Source organism: Ambystoma mexicanum, chromosome 1q (assembly GCF_040938575.1).
Source record: "Ambystoma mexicanum isolate Mex_15411 chromosome 1q, UKY_AmexF1_1, whole genome shotgun sequence".
NCBI classification, from domain to species: Eukaryota; Metazoa; Chordata; class Amphibia; order Caudata; family Ambystomatidae; genus Ambystoma; species Ambystoma mexicanum.
In genome coordinates, this window is record NC_090922.1 from 864,136,417 (window position 1) to 864,163,396 (window position 26,980).

Here is a 26,980-nt window from a genome sequence, read left to right on the forward strand (position 1 = left end):
ACCCTCCAGCACGTACTGGGACAGCTGGAGGAAGGCGACTTTCTGTCGTCGTTGGACCTGGAGGATGCATACTTCCCCGTTCCCATCCTCAAAAGTCACCGAAAGTTTCTCAGGTTCGTCGTCCAGGGACGCCACTACCAATTCAGAGCACTGCCGTTTGGATTGAAGTGGGCCCCAGGGTCTTTACCAAGTGCCTAGCACCAGTGGCGGTGCGGCTGCGCCTGCAAGGGATTCACGTCTACCCCTACCTGGACGACTGGCTCATCCGCTCAAGGACGAGGGAACTCGCCGTCGAACACACTGCGAGGACCGTCCAGCTACTCACAGACCTGGGATTCGCCATAAACTACCCAAAGTCCCACCTGGTGCCGTCGCAGGTGGCCCTGTTTCTGGGAGCAAAGCTCGATACAGTGAGGCGCCTTGCGGCCCCGTCGGAAGAACGGACGAAAACCATTCTAGGCAAAGTGCAGCGCCTGCTTGCCACGGACGTGGCCAGGGTGAGGTCCATCAAGTAACCTCCTGGGGATGATGTCCTCTTGCATCTACCTGGTGCGTCTCTGCAGACTACGGAAGCGCCCTCTTCAAGAATTTCTCGACACCCGTTGGATGCAGGCGACGGGCACCTTCGAAGACAGGGTCCCCCTCAACGAGGTGTTCCGGCAGGCGATTCAGTGGTGGGGCGTTCGAGCGCACCTCACGGCGGGCAAGGACTTTCAGACGCCGGCGTACCAGGAGACGGTGACGACGGACGCCTCCCTGGAAGGTTGGGGAGCCCACACCGGAGATCTCCACGCAAGAGGCCTCTGGCTCCCGGAGGAGAGGCTCCTGCACATCAACGTCCTGGAACTCTGAGCCGTGTTCTGGGCTCTCAAATCGTTCCTCCCATCGCTCAAGGGCAAGGTGGTGCGGATCTTCACGGACAACACCACGACAATGTTTTACATACGGAAGCAGGGACGCACCAGATCCCCAGCCCTATCCAAGGAGGCACAGGATCTGTGGCACTGGGCGGTCGCCCAGGGGATGTTCCTGGTTCCCTTCCACCTGGCAGGAGAAAGCAACACTATCGCCGACTGGCTCAGCAGGGAGCTGCGCGCGTGTCACGAGTGGGAACTGCACCAGGATCAGGTGGATCTACTCTTCCGACGATGGGGCAGACCCCAAATCGACCTGTTCGCAATAGCGACGAACTCGAAGTGCAAGAGGTTCGCCAGCAGGTTTCCCCAGCAGAGAAGCATGGGCGATGCGTTCTCGTTCCCCTGGGACGGCCTATACCTGTATGCGTTCCCTCCGTTGCCGTTGCTGCTTCGACTCATCAACCAGCTCAAGAGGTCCCGGTGCAGGATGATCCTCGTCGCACCGTCGTGGCCGAGGCAGATCTGGTTCCCGGACCTTCTGGACTTGTCAACGTCCCCTCCCATCAAGCTGTCGGCGGACGTGGACCTTCTCTCCAGAGAAGGAGGCGCCATCTTCCACCACGACCCGGTGTCCCTGAACCTGCAGGCCTGGCTCCTGCAGCGCTAGAGTTTGGAGGCTACGATATACCGGCCGATTGCAGAGAGGTTCTTGCAAAGGCCAGGGCGTCCTCGACTCTCAAATGCTACGGTCATAAGTGGAAGAGGTTCTCTATCTGGTGCCGAGCACAGAAGATCAACCCGCTACGGATTACGGCCCCTCAAGTGCTGCCATACCTGCTATCGCTGGCAAAGGCTGGGCTAGCCCATGCCTCCATTAAGATTCATCTGGCGGCGATCTCCAGATATACCAGAACCACAGGACGGACGTCCCTGTGGTCCCATCGACTGGTAAAAGAGTTTATGAAAGGACTGTTCCGGTCGTTCCCGCCGGTGAAGGCCCCGGTCCCGGCGTGGGAACTTAACGTGGTGCTGACCAGGCTCATGGGGCCCCCATTCGAGCCGATGCACTCCGCACCTATGAAGTTTGTGTCGTGGAAGACTGCATTCCTGGTGGCCATTACCTCCGCACGACGAGTGGGAGAGATCCAGGCCCTATCCTGCAAAGCACCGTACTTTACTTTCCATGCATCGAGGGTGATGCTTAGGACGCACCCCTCCTTTATGCCCAAGGTGCCGTCGGACTTCTATCTTAACGAGCCCTTGGTGTTACCTGTTTTCTTCCCGTCTCCTTAGTCGCCGGCCGAGAGGACTTTGCACTCGCTGGATGTGGCTAGAGCGCTGAAGTTGTACGTGGACCGCACAAAGAGTTTCTGGAGAACATCACAGCTGTTCGTGAACTTTGGACCTGTGAATCAAGGGAAGGCTCTCTCGAAGTCTTCTATTTCCAGATGGCTCTCCGGCTGCATCATGCACTGCCACCGGTTGGCTAACCGACCGCTGCCAGGCCGTCCGAGAGCCCATTCGACCAGAGCGATCGCTGCTACTACGGCGTTCTTATCTGCTGTGCCCCTGCTGGACATCTGCAGGGCTGCTACGTGGAGGTCGACGCACACCTTCACGAGATTCTACTGCGTTGATCGGGATTCCAGGGAGGAGTCCAGGGCCGGTCAAGTAGTGCTGCGCAACCTGTTTGCTTAAGGTGAGCCTGGTGAGGAGGTAAGAGATGCTTAATGTTTAGTTTTTTGTATTGCTTAATGTTGAGCCTTTTGCCACCCCCTGTGGTTGTGCATGTGTGTACTGCTATCTATTCTTATATTCATGAGCATGTGAATCCATGCCAGACCCCATGCTGGAGAAGGAACAAGTTACTTACCTGTAACTGTTGTTCTCCAGCATGGGTCTGGCATGGATTCACATGCAAACCCTCCCGCCTACCCCTCTGCGGCTCTTCACTTGGTCATACTGCCACTTCAAGTGCTACCAAATCTGAAGATGGCTGCCAGAGGGGGGGCTTAGGTAGAAGGCAGTCATTGACTGTGGTCAGTATGACGCAGAGATCAGTGATTGGTTACTACTACGAAAGACAGATCAGAAACGAAACTGATACTGATTTTTTCTTTACCGAGGATTCCCAGCCTGACGACGGGAATATTCATGAGCATGTGAATCCATGCCAGACCCATGCTGGAGAACAACAGTTACAGGTAAGTAACTTGTTCCTTATACATAAAACCGACTGCAAATCTCACATTTAAATGCCCTTGATTGGGGAGATGATGCTCAGGTAGGGCAGTTAAGATTTATTTTGTCTTCATTTGATTTTAGGTTATAGACCACCAGGCCCATGTAAACAATTTTTGGAGAACTTTGATTCTTTCCTGGCTACTGGAGGGAATACATATTAGGAATTATTGTTAATGGGAGACTGGAATATCTGGCTAGATGACCTTGCTAAACCGGATTACAAAGAATAATTCTTGTACACCGATTATTGGAGGCTCTTAAACCTACCAACAACTCTTTTTTTCCTCTTCCTGTTTATGCAGCTAAATGGCTTTCTATGGATTTTACTCCATATGTGACTAGGATTATTCATTCATTTCTCACTCAGGGGATAGTAGCCCATAGTTTAAAACATTCTATAGCTACCCCACTTCTGAAAAAACCTACCCTAGATTCAGAGATTCTTCAGAATAATCAACCAATAGCAGGTCTTCCTTGGCCTGCAAAAATTCTTGAGTGGTCACCGACTAATTACAGGAATTTGTGGAATAGGAATCATTGTTGGAAAAGTTTCAGTCTGGTTTTAGACCTAGATTTGGAATGGAGACTGCCCTATCATCTGTACAGAATGATTTATTGGAGGCTGCTGACCATGGCAAGCTCTCCCTTGAGATGCTGGACCTGTCTGCAGCCTTTCATACGGTGAAACATTCCGTCCTTTTAGATCAACTGCAAGTGGTACAAAGGGTATCCAAGCATGCCATTGGCAGGTTTAGATCATTTCTGCCAGACCGTCATCCGCAGGCGAAATTGGGCGAGTTCTTGTCAGACTCTATTAAGTTGAATTGTGGAGTACAGCAGGGATTGTCACTCCCCCCCCCCCTATTGTTTAATTTGTACATGCGCCTCCTGTTGGCGATTTTGAGACGACATGGGATGAGTTTCAATTCTTACGCAGACGATACCCAAATCTTCATCAGGATTGTTAATTTTGATGGAGCATTTGGTAAACTAGGGCAGTGTCTGGAGGAAGTTGGTTATTGGATATCCAGTAATCAGCTCCAACTAAATGCAAGAAAAACTGAACTGATTCTATTCACTCCTAAATATCATCTTATTGCTGCTAAGAAGTTGCCTGTCCCGACCCTGCTAGGAACGAACTTACATTTTTTTCTAAGGTTAAGAACTTGGGTTGTGTCTGGCAGGATGATCTGGGTAGTGAATGTCAGGTCGGAGCAAAGATCCAGGCTGTGCACTATGTTTTGAGACTTTTGAGACTTTTTTTTACGACAGGTACTTCCATATATCCCTGAGGAGGATCATGCTTATGTGGTGGGTGCCTTAACTAATGCACATGTGCACTATTGTAATAGTCAGCTGACTGGTATTCCGTCTAAACAAATCCAGAGACTTTAAACCCCAAAATGCGGCAATTAGGATGATTTTTAAGCTGGATAAAACTGCCCATGTTTCTCTGTCTCGCCGTGCATTACATTGGCTGGCGGTTGAAGACTGTATCAGATCTAAGATTGCTTGCCTTGTCTTTAGGTGCATAAATGTGCTTGCCCGAGCATATTTAAGCAAACTGATAAAGCCGTACCAACCCATAAGATCTTTGCGATCCAAAGGCTGTCATCTCCCCACTCAGTGTATATAACTAGAGGAGACAGAAGATTTGCTGTGTTTGGTCCAAAACCTTGGAATTCGCTCCCAATTGAAATTAGGACCGTGAAATCATTATAGCAGTTCCGTAGGGCTCTGAAGAAATTTTTGTTCAGATAGCCGTACTCCAGATTGTTTTTTTTCCCTTCTGTTGCTTTCCTTTTTAGGCTGGTTCTGTTTTACATGAATGTGTTTTTTCATCTGCGCTGCTATGCGGTTTGGTCCGTAATGTGCGCGATACGAATGTAAAAATACAAATGTAAAAAAATACAAAAGCACCACTTCAAAGTAGGAATATTGCTGTCAGCCTGCCCCTACTTCATTCTAGCCAGATAAATCACCCGCAATGGATACAGACGAATGGATACTCAATTAGAGTGAGTGCATTTAAACCGCTTTATTGGTTCTCCATTTAGCTGTCTATTACAAAAGAAACTAAATTCAATACTGCAACTTGCAACTGTAATACATAAAGCACTGCATGTTCTAGGCATGGACTTCCTAATTCTCAAGTTTTGCCCCTCCCTAATATCTACTGACATTGGACTTCCACCTGTCCCAAAATTCAAGAAGACCAAAGTAGTAAAAGCTTTCTCGTGAAACTATGGAACTCTCTTTTAATATTCCTCTCCCTTGAACCCAAACTCCTCGTACTCACTCCCCATATCCCTCTCCCTTGAACACAAACTCCTCGTACTCGGGACAATTCTTCAGAAATAATCTTAGATTCTACTTGTTAAAAATATAATAGCCCTGCACAAGCAAGCCGTGCTCTTATGCTCAAGGTGTGCTTGCACTGTAAGGCCACTAGTGGCATGCAGTATGTCACAACAAGGAAACATAACTGAAATAAATTAAAGAGGTGGACAGACTCTGTAGTCCTGTGGAATGGGTACTTCCACATCCAAGTGCTTTTAAGTCGAAGAAGTAGATCAGATATACAATTAATGTTCCATTTTGTCCAATCAGCGTATTGATATTGGGTCGAAATGTAGCATCCAGTATTTCCACACAGTGCCTGATCCCAGTAACCTTCTATCTATGAAGGAAAGAGGCCTGTGTTTGCCCTCACTTGGATGGATGTCTACTTCAAGATCCTTCTCTGAAAGGGGCACAAATCAGCCTATGCCTGAAAGCATTACAGAGGTTTTTTCTTTAAGAAAGACATTTGCTTCCCTATTGCTGGTGGTATCATATAAAACATGTGTCCTGATAAAATGAGGCTAACGTAGACTGCAAATAATCAACCTCACTGATCTCAACTGTTCATTAAAGTTATAGAAGGCACTATTAATGGATTCCTAGCCGTCTTTATCCCTCACTCTAAACCTTGTGTAAATCATCCTCTCCTACAGGAAAAATACAGGTAGGTTTACCATTGAAGATTTTCTCCTTTGATTTAATGAATATGCAAACATTTTCTTGAACTCAAAATTAAGCGACATGTCCCTTTCTGACATGTTCTTTGTTCAAAAGCAGTCTAAGAGGAATTGCAATCACTTATGCCAGAGGGAAATCAAACTGAGATTTTGCTATCTGTGTCAGTAGACATTGAGCATAACTTACCCAAAGTCCTGGTGCATCCGTTTAAGTGGCAGAGAAAACAAGAACTTTAAAGTTATGGCTAATGATGCGCAGGTCCAATATCGGAAATCACCCCAAAGATCACCTGTGGCATATAATTTTAACAGCACTTAGCATACAAATGCCAATTGAAATGCAGAGTAATAGAAATTGGGACACGAAACTGCAGAGGAGAGGGATGCGCCAAAATCATTGAAGAGGAGGGAAACATACTGAGCACATTTCTTTTCTAGGCTCGAAGTCCATACAGGATTAATGGGAAAATGGATTGAACATCTCTGGATTAATGGTACAACCACCATTGTAGAAATAACACCAAACAGGTAAACAAGTTGAAAAAACATACACAATGTGAGACTTTGTCTACAAGGACCAGAATTCCTTTGGATCCAGTCCATTTTTTGTGATTGGTCCGAGGAGCGGCCTAACTAAATTATGTCAGGTACACCCAATCAGTGACCCTCCAAAGAAGTGGATAGGTGAGCCGCAAGAATTTACCATTGTTTTGAGATATGTGGCCATGCGAGCATAATCTTGTGGCCTCTGTTGTAAGATATTTTCTTTGGTTTGTTATTGAGCTTTGTTTTAGTTCAGGTCGTAAGTGCGTAAAAGTATTTAATCTCTGCCATACCACTTGAAAAAGGGACTAGATCCCAAAGCATGTTGTCATCTATTTGGATCACGAAAATGCACCCATAAGGATTAACCGTTGAAGTTTTACTGCTGAAATTAATGAATTGTGTTTGGAAACTACACAGTGAAATAATGACCATTACCCACTAAACGGGAGTACCTAGTTAAAAGGGGTATTGAACATTGTGTCCCATTGCCAGTGGAGTGTTTGTTCAAGCTGCCAGCCAAGTGGGCCCTGTCAACCTCGAGCACCATGTTTACTAATTGAGTAAGGGTGCTGTCTAATCATAAATAGAAAAACAAGTGGGACAGCCCGAGGGCAAGAAATATTCCAGAGGTAGCCTGAGCTTTTCCTACTTCCTGGGTAAAATACTTCCTAGCTCTCTGTTCTTTAAAGTATTTATGCTTTTCAAGGACATGTAATGCTAAACAAGTTAATAATCTATAACCGGGGGCCCACAGTGCTGCTGACTTTCATAGATCGACATGAACGCACTCAGTCCCCAGGTAAGTGGAAGAATCCTAAGGGGGCACAACAAGTTGCTCATAAAAAACGGGATGTATGGCACGTATTAGTAGTCCATCCACGGACTGGCAAGAGAAAATAGGGCTCCTGGAGGTCCATTCACTGACTGGCAAGAGAAAATAGGGTTTGTAGAGGTCCATCCACTGACTGGCAAGAGAAAATAGGGCTCATAGAGGTCCATCCGCTGACTGGCAAGAGAAAATAGGGCTTGTAAAGGTCCATCCGCTGACTGGCAAGGAAAAATAAGGTTTGTAGAGGTCCATCCACTGACTGGCAAGGGCAATTAGGGCTCATAGAGGTCTATCCACGGTCTGGCAAGTTAAAATAGGATTTATAGAGGTCCATCCACTGACTGGCAAGGGCAATTGGGACTCATAGAGGTCTATCAACTGACTGGCAAGAGAAAATACGGTTCATAGAGGTCCATCCACTGACTGGCAAGAGAAAATAGGGCTCCTGGAGGTCCATCCACTGACTGGCAAGAGAAAATACGGTGCATAGAGGTCCATCCACTGACTGGCAGGAGAAAATACGGTTCATAGAGGTCCATCCACTGACTGGCAAGAGAAAATAGGGCTCCTGGAGGTCCATCCACTGATTGGCAAGGGAAAATAGGGATTATAGAGGTCCATCCACTGACTGGCAAGAGAAAATAGGGCTCCTGGAGGTCCATCCACTGACTGGCAAGAGAAAATGGGGCTCTCAGAGATCCATCCACTGACTGTCAAGAGAAAATAGGGCTCACAGAGATCCATCCTCTGACTGTCAAGAGACAATGGGGCTCAAAGAGTAGATGGCCTACTGAAATTACACTAGCGTTTTACCTCCTTTACTGCTGAAGACATGTGTTGTGTAGCACTAAGCACTATTAGCAGTAAAGGCATTCAGAATAAGTATGCTACCTTCGTAGCACTGGGAAGCTAGCCAAGAATCTTACACGGGTGTCATGATGTGATGATGAAGAAATAGTCCATAATTTATGAAGGCCATCAGCACTGGGGAACCATAGTTACAGGTAAGCATAGCCTGGATCTAAGCACTTCTAATGTTGGCATGCAGGAAAGCTGAGCCAAAGATCACATTATTTGCCTGGGATTGAGCAGGCAAGCCGTGGTGAGAATTCGAGTGTCCTCGTTATTCAGTTGACAACTAGTAGGCCTTATCAGTCTCTCTTACATAATCACTTATAATAGTGTATTGCATATGTACGCATTCATCTCATCTTTATTGTTTTGAACTAATATAAATTACTCCTTCGAACACGGACTACTTGCAGGATACACATTGCTTTCATCAGTAGGTAAATTGCACCTAAACGTGTTATTCTATTTGATTCAATTTTTCTTTTGCCACAAATGGATACAGCTGAATTGAGCTTTTGTCTCGGTACTGCGTGAGCTAAATGGCCCTGCTTCTACAATTTGAGCTGGATCTCTGATGATTGGTTACGCACTGAAAAGATCACTGCTTTGGGGAAATGGCCTATACTGTAAAGGGCTTGCTGCATAGATTATGAACATCATAACTCAATATTCCTTTTTAAAACTCTGGTTATAATTGGACCCAATGGGGATCTCTCGCTTTGATCAGATCACAGTAGCTGTGACTTTACACTGGAAAATGTCACAACTGTGAAGGTTTAGCACCTGTAGAGCTGGTCTTTTCTCTGATGCCATGTTCTGTTCTCGTTAGCATTATTCAAAGTTTATCTGTTAATTAGGTTGACACTTCAATTATAATCATCATCATCAATAGGCACGGCCACGACTGCAGAGAAAAAGCCATGATCAAAATCATTGCACACATTTGACAGAATCAAGTAGATGCCATGAATAGGCTGCGCCAATCATTTTACTAACAACTCAAAGGCGCTTCAATTGTGGTTATATCTAGAGCCTTCTTGCGGGGCTGCCTCCCCGTTTCTGAAATATGGTGCTGCCTCTGTGTAAAACAAATGCCTACCACTTCATGCTAAGGGATTGTCAATTCGGGAGCCTTTTTTCATTCAGCCTTAATCCTGAATATGTGCAAGAATGGTGAGTAGTGTTCTGCAAGAAATCTTTTGTTTTGGCAAATGTGCAACCAAATTACTAAAGAATGCATGTTTTTGCCCCATCCGATTTTTTTTTTCTTTCAAATGAGCGACCCATGTTAATGTTAATGATTTATTTATATAGCATTCCTCACAACAAAGTAATTGTTAGAACCATGCATTCAGTGTTATGAATGTATTTTGCGATGGTAAGTGGTCATCAGACAAGCAGAGTACAAAGAGTTTGTGGTCCTATGGGGCTCAAACAAATCTCTCCACGCGGTTTTTAAAAAAAGATGAGACTATGAACGCCATCTTTTCCAAGTTGATGACTGTTGTCGGTGCTGAAAATCTGTAGAAAGTAGATCACCGGCAGCTTAACTGTAAAATAATTAACGCTTATTTATCTCAAGGGCTCCTGGGGAGGAAAAAAGAGAGCATAAGCCAATTTGCATTCACGCTCTCACGCCATCCCCCGCTTCCATTTCAATTAACAGGCCAGCAGGTGCTGTGCGCTGTTAAAAAGATGTGCTCTCACGAAGGAGGATGAGATCGGGGCTGACCTGCAGACAGAGCCGCTCCTGCCTGCTGATTGGGTTCATACTTCTCTGTTCCAATTTCTGAGGTGTTAATTTAACTGTTCCTCTGTCATGCAGGTCTCGGCCTTGAAAAATAAGCTGAAAAAACAGTCGACAGCTACTGGGGACGGAGTCGCCAGAGCCTTCCTTCGCGCGCAAGCGGCACTATTTGGCTCCTACAGAGATGCGCTCAGATACAAACCTGTAAGATTTTTAATATTTCAAATCTTCCTTTTTTGTTCCCATTGAATAAGTACACGAAAATTGACAGCAGAAAGTGCAGCATGGGTGATAGTCCCAATTTTTCAAGGTGGGATAATTGTGTTGCATAATAAATTATGTTGATGGTTGGCTGAAGGCTAATAAAAATGTGTGCTGTGCAAAAAAAAAAATAACTTTCTTATCACCAATCCCAAATCCCTAGATTGCTAAATTGGTATGAAATCAGCTCTTTAATTTGTACCTGTATTGTTATGATGGTTTCTCTGAAATTGCAGACCTTCTAATAAAGCTAACTTAAAGGAATGGTCCGCCCAAAAAACGTTATTGCAAAAAAAGATGGGCAATAATAAAAAAAATCAATTGGCACTTTTTTTATGGATGCCCGCCTGTGCTTGCTTTTGCAGCACTAATGAAGGAAAAGCCAGCCAGCTGTAGTAAACAAAAGCTACCACTGGGTGGCTTTTCTTTCATTGGTGCCGGGACTCAGAGGACGCAGACCGGAGACTACAGGCAGAAAAGCTGCAGCTGCAGCTCGATAAGTGCTATTTATTTTTAAAAAAATAGGCACTAGCTGCATTGTTTTTTCTAAGTTTTCTGGGCTGGAGGAGCCCGGAAAACTTAGAAATAAAATTGCAGCTTTAAAAACGTATTTTTTGTTTGCGGTAGCTTTTGAAGCTACCGCACACATAAATACAACGTTATTGTGTTTGAAAATGCTGCAGTTTTTCTTTCCAAGTTTCTCAGGCTCCTATGGTTCGGAGGAGCATGAGAACCATGGAACGATAAACCGCAGCGTTTTCAAACGGTAGCTTTTGAAGCTACCGCACACATAAATACAACGTTATTGTGTTTGAAAATGCTGCAGTTTTTCTTTCCAAGTTTCTGAGGCTCCTATGGTTCGGAGGAGCATGAGAACCATGGAACGATAAACCGCAGCGTTTTCAAACACAACCGCGTTGTGTTTCTGCCTAAAGCTGCTTTCCCATTTGGGGCTTTCGGGCTCCCCGGGAGCCCGAGAACCCCAAATGGGAAAACAGCTTTAGGCAGAAACACTGCGGCATGGAAACACAACCGCGTTGTGTTTCTGCTGCTGTGGCTATCACTTTGGATCTCCGGTGATAGCCACGGCAGCAGAAACACAACACGGTTGTGTTTCAAAAATGCTGCAGTTTTTCTTTCCAAGTTTCTCAGGCTCCTCCAAGCCGGAGGAGCCTGAGAAACATGGAAAGAAAAACTGCAGCGTTTTCAAACACAATAACGTTGTATTTATGTGTGCTGTAACTTTAAAAGCTACCGCAAACATAAATACAACGTTTTTAAAGCTGCGGTTTTATTTCTAAGTTTTCCGGGCTCCTCCAGCTTTTCTGCCTGTAGTCTCCGGTCGCCGTCCTCCGAGTCCCGGCACCAATGAAGGAAAAGCCACCCAGTGGTAGCTTTTGTTTACTACAGCTGGCTGGCTTTTCATTAGTGCCGCAAAAGCCAAAGCGAGCACAGCGGCGGGCATCCATTTCACAAAATGGATGCCCCCATGTGCTTCCCTTTGAGCTTCATTTTCTCAACATTTTACATAGGGACTTTAAAAAAAAAAAAAAGTGCCAATCGATTATTTTTTTTTATTATTATTATTGTCCATCTTTTTTTGCAATAACATTTTTTGGCCGAACCATTCCTTTAATGCATATCCAGGAAAAACATTTTTTGGCAAGTGGTGTTCTAAGAGCTTCAGGTCAGGTTTTTAAGATTGTAAACTTGGGTAACAAAGTTCTACTATCGCTTTCATCCCGCTGTGGGGGGCGGAAGTGGCTGGTAGCGGCTAATCAGCCCATGCCCAGTTAGGCTTGAGAGAAACGAGGGCCTTGGTGAGGGCTGTGGGCTGTTACCAGCCATTTCTATGACAGCTGGCAGATGGGAGAAGCAATGGGACCACCGGAGCACGAAGCTGCGGTCCAGCAGGTGAGTGGGGAAGGAAAGAGGTGGTGGAAAGGGTTATCGTTTGTTTTGGGCGGGTGACTGGGTGGGGAGGTGACAAAGAGAGGTGCTCTGTTGCCTCCCTACATAAAACAAAATGGTGCCACCCGGGGAAGGGCCTCAGTTGGCTGGAAACAGCGGGCAGAGAATGTGTATTCTCGTCCGCTGTTCCAACCACCTGATTGGCTCAATGCCCTTCCCCGGACAGGAATGTCCTTTTTTCACTCTTCTTACATTTACATTTGTCCATGTGCAATAACTATATGTGCTCAGGAGCCACATTTACAGATATGAAATCGAAACATTTTGAAGTGGAGTGGTGTTCATGATCATAGAAAACCTAATATGCACAGGGGGCAAAGTTCCCTTGACCATGGTACTTGGAAATCTGTATTTAGGGTTACATGTGATTTCATGGAATCCCAAAATAACTAATGCAATTACAACGAATAAAAAACAACTAATACCAAAATAACAAATTCCTTTTTTGTGTTTTTTTTGGGGGGGTGGGGTTTCCCCCAATCCACTCCTTTTTGTTCCTAATACTTTCCCCCACCCCCAAAACCACTATTCCCACACCCAACCCCCTTTTTAGTTTTTTCCCAAATTCAATATTTTCGTTTTCGTTGTTTTGTATTTGTTGTAATGCATTAGTTATTTTGGGATTCCATATAATCACTGTATACCGTATCTGGTAGGTACCATGTCACACACGTTAGGAATGTGAATGTTTTAGATGTGCTCCGGTGATGTGATCCTAACTATTGCTTGAGATGGAGTGTGAGCCCCATAGGGTTGCTCATGTCTCTGCCCCATGCTTGTGTTGCAGATCTTCATCAATGTGCACAGTGATCTATATTGATGTACACTGCATTTTACTTGATCGAAATTCTTCAATGAGCAACACGTTTATATATTGTCATGAGAGAAAAAAGGCAGTTGATATGGCAAGGGAAATGTGTACAAGGACACACAGTAAATAGCTTTTTGTCAAGCAACATGCACTCAGAAACCAAGATGCATGTACACTAAAGTCTAGGATATGCAAGTAGAGTATGATAAGAATATAAATATAAGGAAAAGGATGTGGTGTAAGCATTAAGAAGCTCCTTATGATTGCAAAGTCAGCAAGCACCTCACCGACAATTGCTGGTACAGGTATTGTCAGTGCTATGCCCACATAAAGGACAAGCAGTGACAGGATCTGTGAGATAACCCGCTTGATGATATTACATTTGGTAATTTAAAGATAATACTCACAAGAAAGAGTAACACCACCGGGAAGGCCAGCATAGTCCACAAACACTGCTAATCAAACATGGACCCACAAAGGCTATAACAGCAAAGTGAGGATTACTTGACACATAAGACTCCTGACAAGTTGGAATAGTGAAGAAAACATAGGCATTCACACAGGAGCCTGGATACAACAACACACCACACAGAACAATCAAAAGGGAACAAAGAGAGAAGTGCAGGGGGAAAACCAGGAACAGAGTTGAAGAGAAAGTAAAGGAACAGAAGCATGGAAACCGAAATCACAAGTAGAAAACCTCCTCCCTCACCAAACAGGGAAGGAAATGGGTCCAGAATAGGCAATCTCTCAATGTGGGGTGTCTAACGGATCAAGGTTACACTGCAGAACAGGACAATGTCAAAGTAATAAAGAACACAGACAAACTGGGCTGCACAGGAAAAGGAAAGTGCTAACTGCAAAACAGAGGAAGACAGAAAGGGAATCCAGGAAGCAGAACATTTTAAATTCGATATCCAGGAACAAGAAAATAGGAAACTAGGAACTAGACACTAAGTGTCAGAACACAGGACTGGGCACAAATAGAAACTCTGGATTTAAGCAAACTGGGGCTTTTAAAGCTGGCTAATGAGCACAGGACTCAGGTGTCCTGTTTGCTAGCAACTGCCAGCCACAGGTGCTCCTTATCCCCCACCCAACCTTGTATTGCGAGGGTGTAGAAGAAGCCGTGGGCCATGCATTCTGGGAATCATAATCTTTTTATTAAAGCAGCATACTGGCTGCTGTTGCGAATCAGGAGGAGGATTCAGACTAAGTTGTGACATGTTCAGTGTGATTTATTTCCATAATAATAGAACACCTATCTAGCCCTACTGCTACGAGGGAAGTTGCCTGCCTAACCAACTCAAAGTAAGGGTGCTCGTCAAAGTCCAAAGGAAATAGTCTTTCATCCAAATCCTATTTGCTAACTGAACCTACCACTTAGGCAAACAATAGCATGGAAAAGGAGGCTGGAGCAATATCCTCCGTCCTTGGCTTCTGCCTGGCCCAATCGCTTTTCAAGAGGTTTTAAAAGTTCATCAATTTCTCGTAGTTCAGTCCTCAACCTCTCTACAGGTTCTGTATGTGAAATCATAATTTCATATGGCTCCCTCTTTCCAGGAAGGAGCCAACCCCTTTGAGGCTATGTCGGTGAGTCTGCTCACCAAAACCCTCCCTAGGGGTTTGGGAAAGTGGGACCTCAGTGAAAATGACACCCCTTTAGGGACAAGGACTCCCATTCCCATGGAAAACACCCTATACCTAAGGTGTTATCTGCCTACATGTGTATACTCCCATGTAGGCAGATAATACTGCCATTATCTCTCTTTGGATCAAGATAAAGCTGATGATACATCCTTGTGTTTGGCTCAAGCTAGTGCTGAACTTTCCACATGCTTGACAATCTGTGGTGAACAATACACCTCGTTTGAATATCAGAGCAAGAATAAAGGCCAACAACGCTTGAATGAGGAGAAATCCAACGCCGAGGGGAGCCTCAGACATGAGAATGCCAGCAAGGAGCTGAGCTGTGCAGACCAGCAGGGCCAGCTGCAGGTTGGAAGGGAGCAGTCACCAAAGGGAGGTGCCGTCCACCAGACCAGGAAGTGTGCACTGGGCCTGATGGGCAGAGGCTGCATGAAGAGAACCGGACCTGGAGAAGTGACCACATACAGGACGTGGTGGGCCCGGAGCCCGCAAACAGACACTGATTCCAGTGACGAAGGGAGGACTGGGTCCTCTACTCTCAGACTGAGAGCCAACAAGAGAGAGAACTAAGATGAACGGAATGCAAAGACCACTAGTATCCAGTGTGGAAGAGCTGCAGGCTTTGGGCAATGCTGCCGTCACTTATGAGACAGAACCTCACCGGAGAAAGCAACGCAACACAACAGGTATGTTGGTTGCCTAGATCGGATGGAGAAGAAAGAATGAGCAGGGAAACGGGAAGGACTACCCTACCCCCATCCAAGGGACACAGGGACCTGAGAAGAGAGGGAGCACAAGACAAGGAGAAGGGTTACGGGAGCCAGAGAAATCCAAACCACAGAAAACTTGAGAAGGGTTACTGGTCCACCACAGCCTTCTCGTGGTTACGCCACTGTTCTGTTCCCCACTCTCTCTTCGCCTCAATACACCAAGTGTTGTGAGCAATCCCTTGGTGTCGTCACTTCTCCCCAGGAGGGGGACCATTTGCATGGGGCCTGGGAGGTGAGGTCACTACCCAGTAGTCCCTCTGGAGGAGGTACTCAGCACAAGGACCCCATGGGAGGGGATCGCCTCTGCAGCAGGGGGGAAGACTGTCAAGGGAGAATGCAGTATGTAACCACCATTCTGCCCTACATGATTCACCACACAACACGGATAGTGCCCCACCCCCCCAAATACTCTGTCTCCACTTTCTTTTGTTAGACATGGCTACTATGCATGAAGTAACTATCAAATAGACATACCATGAAAAAATGGCGAAAGACTTTCCTCAGGGTCAGTCCTGCTGCAGAGGAGCATCGAGCTGGGATGCAAAGCCGTGCAGAGAGGACGCTCACAGACCTGGACACCTGGAGAAACAAGTTGGCATCTGAAAAGGCAGAGTAGAGCCTAAACTCACCTGCAAGGCTGGGAAACCTGACGTCTGGTGGAAGGAAGGAAGCTAACTGAGTGGTCAACGGCGAGACCCGACGTGCACTGAGAAGCCAGCCTGGTGGAGCCGCCGAAATCCAAGAGCAGACAGTGAGAGCCAAGGGGAAGCAGGAAAAGCTTTGCTGGTGTTGCCGACAACAGCAACCCTCATTGACCAAGTTAGAAGGTATGCGGGAGGAGACCATGAATGTGCTGGGGAGTCCTAGAGGGTGATGTTGGGGGGTGAGGGGGAGTGCAGAACCATCTTCCTCGCCCCAGTGGGACCAAGCGAAAAACAAAAACCGAGACCTACAGGGTTAGAGAGCACACCGAAGAAACCAGAAGAGCGATAAGGGTCTGGGACCCGTATATTGAAAGAATCGGAGAATTGTATATGCGAGACAATACCTGATAGGACAGTGGACCGGGCCTGATTAAGAGACATTATTAACCCGAGAAGGGGATCTGGGACCCACACAATGAGAAGAGAAGACTAATGGGGAGAGAGATAGCAGAAGTCAGAACACTACCAAAGGAAAAGAGAAATATCTTTTAGTAAAAGCCCAGAGAAGACCTGATGAGGAAAGATATATCCTCTGGTAAAAATCAAGACCTCATTGAGATTATTGAAGGAGAGCCTAATAAAGGCCTGAGAAGGGAGACATTTCCCCCAAGCTTTGCTGAACTGTAAAGAATTGTCTGAGAAGGCCTGGGGAAAGGACACCCACTGTCCCCAATCTGTGTGGAACTATACAGAAAAGCCTAGTGAGGATCAGGGGAAGGAGGCTATTCCCCCATCATTCACAAACTACCTAAAACCATCCAGTAGAAGGGAGCCACCCTTCTGAAATCAGGTTTTAATCTATTCTATTATTTTCTTTGGAATGAAGTGTAAAGGACGGAAATAGGTTTGGGACATAGGACAGTGGACTACTTGATTTTGACGGACATTCTGACAACCTTCGTTTTATTTGAGGCAGGGAAACTCTTAGTTATAGGGACAGATAGGGTTCTTCCTTATGTTTCTGTTAAATAATTGTTTATACCAACAAGCATGCCACCTTTGTGTCCTGCATCTACTTCTGCACCCTTACAGCATCCAGTGAGGGTTCAGCTGCTTTCCTTGTTACTGATGGTAACACGTCTGGTCTCTCAGTCTTTCCGATTTGCAGGACACAACACATCTTGCCTCAGTTTCGCTTCCCTGTCCAGATCTCTGCCTGTTTGAAGTTGGCAGGTTCTTCCTTCATTTCCCCGGGATCCTCCTCCTTCCTGATTGACTAAGTTGTCAGGCTTTCCCTTTAAAAGGGTTTGTTCCTTTTTGTCTTCCTCTGGTTGGTTCTCTCTTCCTCCACATGTCCTCTTCTCTGTTCCAGGGGACTGGGAGTTAAAAGGGGATCTTCTATTTCATGATCGCAATGATACATTTTTACCTTCTCTTCACAGATCTCATCCTTACAGGTGTTCTTTTCCAGGTCTTCTTGGGAGTTCCTCCTGGGAACAATAGTCCATGTACCAAAAAGAAGGAGCCTTGCCTGGTGAGGTTCCTCTTGCCTCTACCCCTAGGGAGTGTATTGCAGAGTGGGCTCACCTCCCTAGACTAATGGGGGAAAGGGGTTCCCCGTTGGCGAGAATGGACGAATTCCTGTGATTCGTTACACTTGCCACAATGCATTATAAGTGACTTATAGTAGCAACGCAGGCATCATGAAAATGATATCAAATGCTCCTGTGTGCTGTTGGCAACATGACTCATAGTGAATGTTTTCATGGTATTTTCTTAGAAAATCACCTGTAAAATGTATGGCTTTTTACCAGTTATTCTCAAAACATATCTGTAAAATGCACCATTTTAACACATTATTTTATACATTTTTTGGGGGCGAACCCCCAAACTTCCCAGTCTCCCTCGCTATGCTTCGACATTCACACCAATTTGTAGAAGAGGTTAATGCCATTCCACTGAAAATAGTCACCTGCCGCCCCTGACCTTGAATCTCTTACACTGCTAGTGACCCATAAGGGTTGGTTGCCTCCTGGGTGTAACAAAAGCTGCCTCTGACACTGGCATGTACATGATGATGTTACTGGCCACAAACAGTGGTGGCTGGTGCATCTGGGTGCTATGCACTCTCATCCATTGTTCTACACTATTCAAATGATGTATGGGTTTTTTGAAAAACAACTATCCCCTAGTGTGGTGTGATCATGCAGCAGCATGATCATTATGTACTATGTGCAGGCTTGGTGGTCCAGCAGGGCACTGAAGTCAGTGGTGCAGCCTGCACTCCTTTGAGAAACCTGGAGCGAGGAGGGGAGCAGGGCTTGCAGACCCCCTGCCCCACATTTTGTGTTAAACCACTGCCCGTCCCAAATTGTTGCCTTCCGATTCCTGAACTGTTGCTTTGTTCATGTGGTCTGTGTCGTTATATAAAACAAACGCATAACTAATAACATTGTATAATGCTCTGCAGTAACCTTTTCTTTTGATAACTCAATTTCCTTTTCAAGCTTTCAACTAGAAAAATAAATCTGGTCGTGTTTGTCTCAACCCCATTAAGTGCTATAGACTTGAATAAAGCTTTTCCCCTGAAAGTTTTCTGAAGAATGGAATGTGTTGCCACAAATCAAAACATTTTTATTATTTTTCGGACTGTTAGAACGATTCGGCTACTTGCTAATGTATATTAATTACAATGCACAATTGAATTCCACATCAATAAGCCTATTTTTTCTTTAACTGTCAAAACACAAACTGCGTAAGGGTTCCCAACTTTTATGTCAACTTCTGTGCTATCATTGGCTCACGAGGGTGATTGAGCTGCAACATTCTTCGATGTTGGTGCAATCTGTCTCTTCACTAATTTGTCAGTTGTTTATGTATGTAGGCTATCATCCGTAATGTCCGGGATTTCAATACCATCAATTGTTCTATAGATCTTAAAATGTGCATGTCAGGAAATGCAGCCAGAGAGAACGGTCTCCCCATCGTGGATTACTGAAAATGCCCCCTTTCAGATTCGGGCCCGCTAGTCCATTTCTCAAATAGAAAGGCAGATGCTTTAGTGTCAGTGATGCTGATATCAGAGTAAAGAAAGCAAAAATGTGCGGTAAAAACAAAAAGCACATTAGAGTTTATTGTCCTAGTGTTTCTAAAAATAAACGATATAACTAAATAGGGATGCTTTAAAGAAGTTAAAAAGACCGAAAACATTTCTGTGAAGTTTAGCAAGTTTTCCTGTAGCAGATGCCCAGACCTTAACCTGATAGATCTGCATGGCCTGGAGGAAATGGCATAAAGGCACAATTTAGGGGTCTGAGCCTGTGGCCACTTTAATGAATAAAAGAACGTCTTTGATGTTCAGTTGCTTCGCCAGTTGTGAAGTTGGTGGGGCAAAGTTATAGGGGGAGGGAGTCCCACATTTTTTTTCCATCGACTGAATGGCAAAAAACTTTGCTTACACCTACAGCCCAGACTGCTGGACGGATTTTCAGCAAATTTGCCGCCGGAACAGCGGCTTCGTCCCGAAAGCATGTAGGAAGAAAAATCTATTTTGTGGTACCGCGGGTTCCCGCTTTGGTAACCAGGGGTGCTAATGGCCTTTATCCCCCATTGCAGGGGCTGCAATGGAGGATAATGGTCTGGAGCCCTCGTTGTTTATTGATTTATAACGTGCCAAAGGGTGGTCGGTAATTTTTTAGAAAAAATAATGCCGAATGACAATTTTTTCGAAAAAAGAATGTCGAAAAAAAAATGTCGAATTCCGTTTTTTTAAATTATATATTTATTTTGGGGTTCGGGATAAAAAAAATGGGTAAAACAAAAAAAAAATAAAAAGGGGGATTGGGTGGGGAACCTCCCCATTTCGATAAAAAAATGCATTAAAAAAAAATTCAACTTTTTTTTCGACAATTTTTTTCTCGAAAAAATGACTTTCGACATTATTGGTTTCGAAATTATGACTTTAAACCGCACCAAAGTCTGCAGGCGTTAGTGCCCACATAGACACACTTTGCTTGGGCTGATAACTTGGGGTTGCTGGCCCGTTAGTCCCCATTCCAGTCCCTGGAACGGGGGATGAAAGCCACATTATTCCCATTAGCATAACCCAAAATGCTAATGGAAATGTTGGAAAAACGTATTGTCTATGTACTTTACTGAGAAACGTAAAGTAGATGGAGTCTATAAAACATTTTTTTTAGTTCTATTTTTTTACTGTGGAAGGTGGTTCCTAAAGGAACTTTTCTTTTATTGTTTAAAAAAAAAAGAATTGCAGGAGAGGTTAGAAAGTAAGGTGAGGAGGGAAATGAGGGAAGAGGCACCAAGCACTAATATGGAGGGGCAGGTGGACAGGGAAAGATGTTGTGTGTGTATTACTTCTAAGGTAGTGGGCAGTGTTTCTCGTGCTCCTTGATTACAGCTTCAAACGCACTTGGAAAGTGCTTTCCCCTACACAGTGGTGTGTTGCAGTATATACAGAGGACTGTTGTCTTCCAAAGATATGGATCAACAGCCTCTTTTATTGCTTTCAGGGTAGCTGGTGGATTTTGTGTCCCACAGAAGTAGGCTGTGTGGTTACAGTATTGGTTGAGCAAGATGGTGTGGGGGAAGACTTGTTAAGAAATGAACAATCTTTCTGAGAGCATTGCAGTAGTTGGATTTGGTGTGGTGGCACATGGAGGTGGTCCTGTAGCAGTAATGTCCAGTTAGTCTGCGACTGAACTCGGTGCATTTCACTTTTGAAGCTTTAGCCTTTGGTATATTCCCAACAGTGGTAAAGAACTGCCACACCCATGATTCTCTCTGGGTGCTAGAGGTAGGCACTTCCTCTTCCTCATCTTCTTGGTCCTCTTCATTGTCTTTGGAAATACTGCGCTTTTTGTTGTTGTGTGGCTACTCCAGCTGGTGGTGGTGTGTAAGAGGATTCAATTCAACACTACAGCGAAGTCAATGCCTAGTCTGGGATACTGAATGGAAACCCTTATTGATATATCTTTATGTCCAGTTCATGAGTTCTGGATGACTACCCCTATATAACACCCCTCTCTTAGAATCCCCCTGACCCCACTGAGCCAAGAAGTAGTTATGTTTTGCAAGTTTAAAAGGTTTATTTGAGAAACAAGACAAAATATAGATACCACGCTTTTATAATAAATTAATAATCGATATCGACCTTATAAATATAATGTTAATCAACAATGGGTAATCTGACACTAGCACACTTCTTTATAATCAATGAGGAGTTAGTACAGGATGGATCAAGTAGCAAAAATACTTTTATGATTTCAAGGGAAAAGCAATGAGGATTAAAATGCAGTACAGAAATACTTGAGATGATTTTAGCAAAAGATAATATAATCACTTTTTCTCTGGCAATTCACCTCCCTCCCCTATGCAATGTAAGACATGGAAGTAGATGGAAAGAGGAGCACACAGTTCTCAGGAATGCAATCAAATACAATACGAAATTCAATTCCCACCCCAGCAAGCTTAGAGAAAACAGGTATGAGTTTTAAAACAAAGGCCCAAGTGCTTTGAATGTGGTGGCAATGAAGTGAGAAAATGTGCCAACTGATTTTAATTCCCTCTAGAGATTCAGGGTGAGTGGGAGATGCGTGTTGGTATTAGTTCAGGCTCACTTTAGCAATGCTCTGAGAGTTATTACCAAGTTGCAAACGGATTTTAACAACAGAAAGAATGGAGCTGCTATTTTGACAAGTGGAGAAATTGAGCCAAAATCGAAAATCGTGGTAAAATTCGCGAGTGCGTGAATCCCGATTACGGAAAAAGTATAAGGAGTAGGAAGTCGGTTCTAGGTTCGTTGGAAAGCCTAGAGTCTAAGCTTTCAGAGGAATGTTAAAATCCGTTCCTAACCCAAACGGTTCCAGAGATACGGACGTTTAAATAAAGGTAGTTTTTCGGATTTAAAGTAAAACTCAAAATGACAGGTGACAGCTTGCAGCTGCAGAATTGCAGGTGACAGTTGTGCAGCTTTAAAAATGACAGATGATACGATTTCTAGGAGGCAGTTCTACTTAGGTTAAAATAGTTTGGATTAGATTATTTTAACTAAGAGATTGATTCTGCACAGTTCTGCTAGGTACTCACAATATAAATTTGAAATAGGCCTCGCCACGGATCTGGTCAGGTTTTGGACTGGACTCCGGTTCTGGTCTCGGCACTTCACATCGATCTGGTCTATGGGTCTGCGGTTCTGCACGGTCTGGTCTGGTCTTGCACTGGTCTGATCTGTCCGGATACAGCGGTCTCTGCACGGCTCCTGGATCTCTGCACTGGTCCTGGCAAAAGTTCTTGGCAAGGGATTCAAGCAGCTCGCCCGGCTGTGAGTAGCTTGCAATGATTTGAAGCCTGCTGCAGAGAACTCAGCTTCTGGTTTTAGGCCTCTGATTTAGGTTCTAAAGTATAAGTTCTAGGTTCTGGAGTATGTAGCTGGAGTCAGTCTGGAACTGGTATCTTCTGGTGTCATGATCTCTGCTTCCAAAAGGTCAGGGTTTTCCCAACTCCCTTGGAAGCAGATCCATAACCCAGGTTCCGAGTGCCAACCAGTCCCAATTGGGACCTTTTGGACCCAGTCCTGGCGCCAGTGGCACCAGGCTCATAAATATGCCCAGTCCCAGCGCTGGAAGCGCCGGGCTCATAATGCTTGGGTGGACTTACCTGCAGCAGACCATGCTGCTTACTTGCCTGCCAAGTGGGCCTCTGATCCTCTTCTGTTTGGAACTACTTTTCCTGTTGGGTGGGGCAGGAGCCACTCCCTAGATTCAGAACACTGGAACTCTTCTGGAAAGCAGGAACTCTTTTCTTACCTAGGCGTGGCTGTGGAAGGAGACACCTAAGCACTACAGGAGGCTATTTAAACCACACCCGATGGATGAATCTTGCTTTGCGTTATTCTGCATCCTCTGCAGCAGAACGCTCATCATGTCTTTTGCATCTGATCCTGGGCCTAAGGAAAAAGGCTTACCATCCTGAATCCAGTCTTCAGCAACACCTATAAAGACAAGAAAGAACAGGTTAGCATTACGGTCTTCAGTGACAGCTCTTCACTTACCTGGTCCATCGGCTGTCACCAACCCCTCGCGCTGCATTCCGGCATCTGAAAGACAAAAGCTTACCAACTCTTCGCACGCTCCGGAGGCCTTCGGCGCTGCATCCCGCATCTGAAAGACAAAACAAGGTGCGTTTAAAGACATTGGGGAACTTTAATACTCACGTGCCATTACTCCTTTCCACATCTAACCCAGTGGGTATTCCGGCACCCTGCAGCTGCTCCGAACTTGTACCTGCAAAATAAAAAGACAGAGCGCATCGTGAAGCAGGCAACAAGCGCTTACTTACGTGCTTCCAGGCGCTTCTATTCATCACACGGGCTCCATCTTCAACTCACTTCAGCCCGTCATCCACCATCGCCGGAACCCTGCAAAACAAGAAACATCATCACTAAAGACTTTAAAGACATTAGAATTACTCGAAACTTACCGTTCGTGCAGTAAACGACGGACAGCAGTCCTCTGAAGTCAAGAGGCCTGCTCCCCTTATCCAGTGAAGAAACTGGTTACAGCACCCTGCCCCGAGGCAGATGGAGAGCACGGCGTTCACTTACCTAAGGTGAGAGCGTTAACCTTTGGGGTTCTACAGGAGAAGAGAAAGGGAAGAAGAGAGAGACTTTCAATAACCCAGTTCCTTAATCCCATATTTCCTATCTGCAGACATCTTACCCTTCGAGGCAGACATACAGTGGACAGAGGTCCAGCCCAAAGAGCCAGCCGTGTGTTACACATCACCTTTGAAGATACGGTATACGCCCAGTCAAGACCGGCGCCTCTATGGGAATCAGGTGAGCGTTACATCTGGATGTTGTGTGGTCCGGCAAAACGCTCCGCAGCAACTGGATTTGAATGTCTCCACCTGTCCCAGCAGTCTCTTTTTATGTGTTTTGAAAATGGGTGTGTGCCTGGGCCTAGCTAAGCCTGCCCCTCTCTACCTGTCATTGGCCCAATTCTCCCCTCTCCCATGATTGGGGGAAGGAAATGTGAGTCAGAGTGATGCTGTAGGTTTTATGGGTCAGAGGATCCTCCCCTGGTCAGTTTGCCCAGAAATCTATATTTGATTCAAATACATCCTTCCCAGATATACAATTTGTTGAAATTACATGTGCACATTATATATTCCTTATGGTCCATGCTTGTCCGCCTCTGATCTTCCTGGGGGCTTGCATTAAAAAATGACAACATTTTGCGCTTTTTAACTGATTTTGCAATATCGGACATTTACCCAAATTTACACACATGTGCGCAAGGAGTGTGGACATCAATTCATGAAGTGTCAGATTTTTAACAGGCAGACATTTGGAGTGAGCCCTATTTTCCGCTAGCAACCCCCCAGAATACACCACAGGGTCCTAACGCATCTCAAAATGTTCACAGAAAAATCACAAAAATAATGATATTACTTATATAATTCTGACAAGTCCGCACTTTGAATCTATCTTTTTAAAATTATGCCCTGGTCAAAAAGGTGTGTGGCTTCCCACATCACAGGGTGGAATAACTGGTTTATCAACTTCTCCCAAGCTCAGCTGCTAGCAGAGGCACTGCCCCTCCCAGAGGAAGCCACTTTTACGACGCCCCCAATATAATATTTGCCTGAGTCCAGGACAGGCCTTTGTTCACCTCCCTGTAGTCCCCAGCTGCTCCACCCCTAATCTAATCAGAGAGGTGACAACTCCTTTTGGCAAGGGGAAGAGTGGCTGAGCAGGTTTTAACTCCTGTGGGGGTAGATGTCAGGCAGAATTCAGTTTCATTAAGCCAGGTTTCAGCTAAATGTCACTTTTCGTTCCCAGTTTAAATCACTTACAATTTTTTACATATACATTAAATAATTACTTCCTTCAAGTCATTTCAGAATATAGTTTTACATTGTATCCACCTCTTAGCAAGTCTTTCCTTGGTCTGGTTTTGTTTCATTTGTTCAGTTTTACACAAAAGTCTGGTGGTTTTAAAACGCCGGCTTTCTAATAGTGGTGAGTACTGGTAATGCAACCATTTTTGGGATTAAGAAAATTAATTCCCCACAAGAAGGTTGTATCTTTGGAGTGGTCTCATGCCAACTGCGCAGTTCTCCTATTCTGGCGTGAATGTGGGCGGCGATAGCTCGCCCCCACATCCATCCAGTCTATTGATTTAGTTTGTTCTGGGATAGAATAATGGGAGGCGACAGCTCATCCCCACATCTACCCAGTCTATTGATTCAACATGGGTCAAAACCCATGACAGGTGGTGGTGGGTCTTGGGGAGGAGGGATGGCAATAGCTGATGCCATTTTTTAGATAAATAGCAGTTTTGCTACTATTCTTTAAAGCATGTGCTTTGTACTAGATTGTGAATGGATGATGAGTAAGTATAGGTGGACGAGCTGTGCAAGGGTACATTTTGAGCTTGAAAGTTCCTAGATCAGTAGAAAATGCAGTTCCAAACTGTCTTCGAAGCAAGGACCCGAACACGAAGTTTAAACACGTTCATGGACACGTAATAATGCTGCATGCGAGCCATAGTCACGTGGCACTGTCCGGAAGGTCCGCAATGGCGTCAGATGTTTGCAGACGTTGATGGAAGCAAAAACTGTGGAAAAGGTATGGAAGTGTTAAAAATGATGCTAGAAGGTGGGAAATGGCAGAGTTGTAAGGTGACACTTTGTAAATTGGACAAAAATGTGGCTATAGTGTGGGGTAAGTATGATATTAGTACGTTGTAGGAAAATGGCATGCACTGGTAAAAACCCATGAAATTCTCTATACAAAACTTTGTTAAAAGGACGTTATGGTTAAGTTACACTAATAAAAGCCTATCAAATTCAATGTAAAAACATTGTTAAAGAAATGATATGGTTACAGGTAAAACCTCAGAAATTTGCCAGTTATGGTAAGCTAGGCAACCATAACTCGCGCCACCACCATGCACTACTAAGACTAACACCCATGATATCGAAGATGACAGATTTAATATTCTGACTGTCGATGAACAAAACCACCTGGCCTAGATATGTCAGTGAACAAAAACATGTGGGCCAGATATGTGATGTCATCAGTGATGTCTTTGACATTTGTGATGTCATCTTTGTCCTGGGTGTTAGTCTTAGCAGTGCACGGTGGTGGCGAAAGTTATGGTTGCTTAGCTTAGCATAACTGGCGAATTTCTGAGATTTTTCGGTTTTACTTTTTTTAACCATAACATCCCTTTAACGTTTTTTCATTGAATATATATAAATATATAGTGTATCTGTAACTTGGCGACCTTCCGTTTATGTCCCACATAATGTCATTTTGTATTTCCTTGTGAATCCCTTCTCTCATAATATGTCATTGCTCATGGGCTTTGCAACGCAAACGTGCTGAGTTAAGCTGGGCATGGCTTCCCACGTCTGCTGAATTTCCAGGGTTTAGTTGTGTTAAATCTGTGCAATTTAACTGCACCTTAACTAAGGTTTTTCAATGAATTTCAAGGGTTTTGTTATACCACAGTTCTTTTACGGGCCACCTTCAGCCATGGAAACTGCCTTCGGCTGTGTCCGCTGTACATGTTACCTCAATATGTTACTTTTGGACACAATAGGTGGCCACGGCTGTGGCCACTATACTTGTCTTTCAGGCCCACTAAACAGGGCCTTTGGCCCTGGCCAGTGAGCATGATCCTAGGCTGTGCCCACTCTATATTTTAAGGTTTTTTCAGTGAATTTAAGGGTTTTGTTATACCATCGTTTTT

The 26,980-nt window shown here is 44.9% G+C and overlaps 1 protein-coding gene across 2 annotated transcripts in view; it reads left to right on the forward strand.

Moving 5' to 3' along the window:
- DENND1B (DENN domain containing 1B) overlaps window positions 1–26,980 on the forward strand; it is a 2,623,009-nt gene that overhangs the window by 1,867,987 nt on the left and 728,042 nt on the right. For both annotated transcript variants that reach the window (XM_069641511.1, XM_069641512.1), the window contains one exon: window positions 10,174–10,299. In XM_069641511.1, coding sequence (XP_069497612.1) covers window positions 10,174–10,299 — 126 coding nt within the window. The remainder of the gene's footprint in view (window positions 1–10,173; window positions 10,300–26,980) is intronic.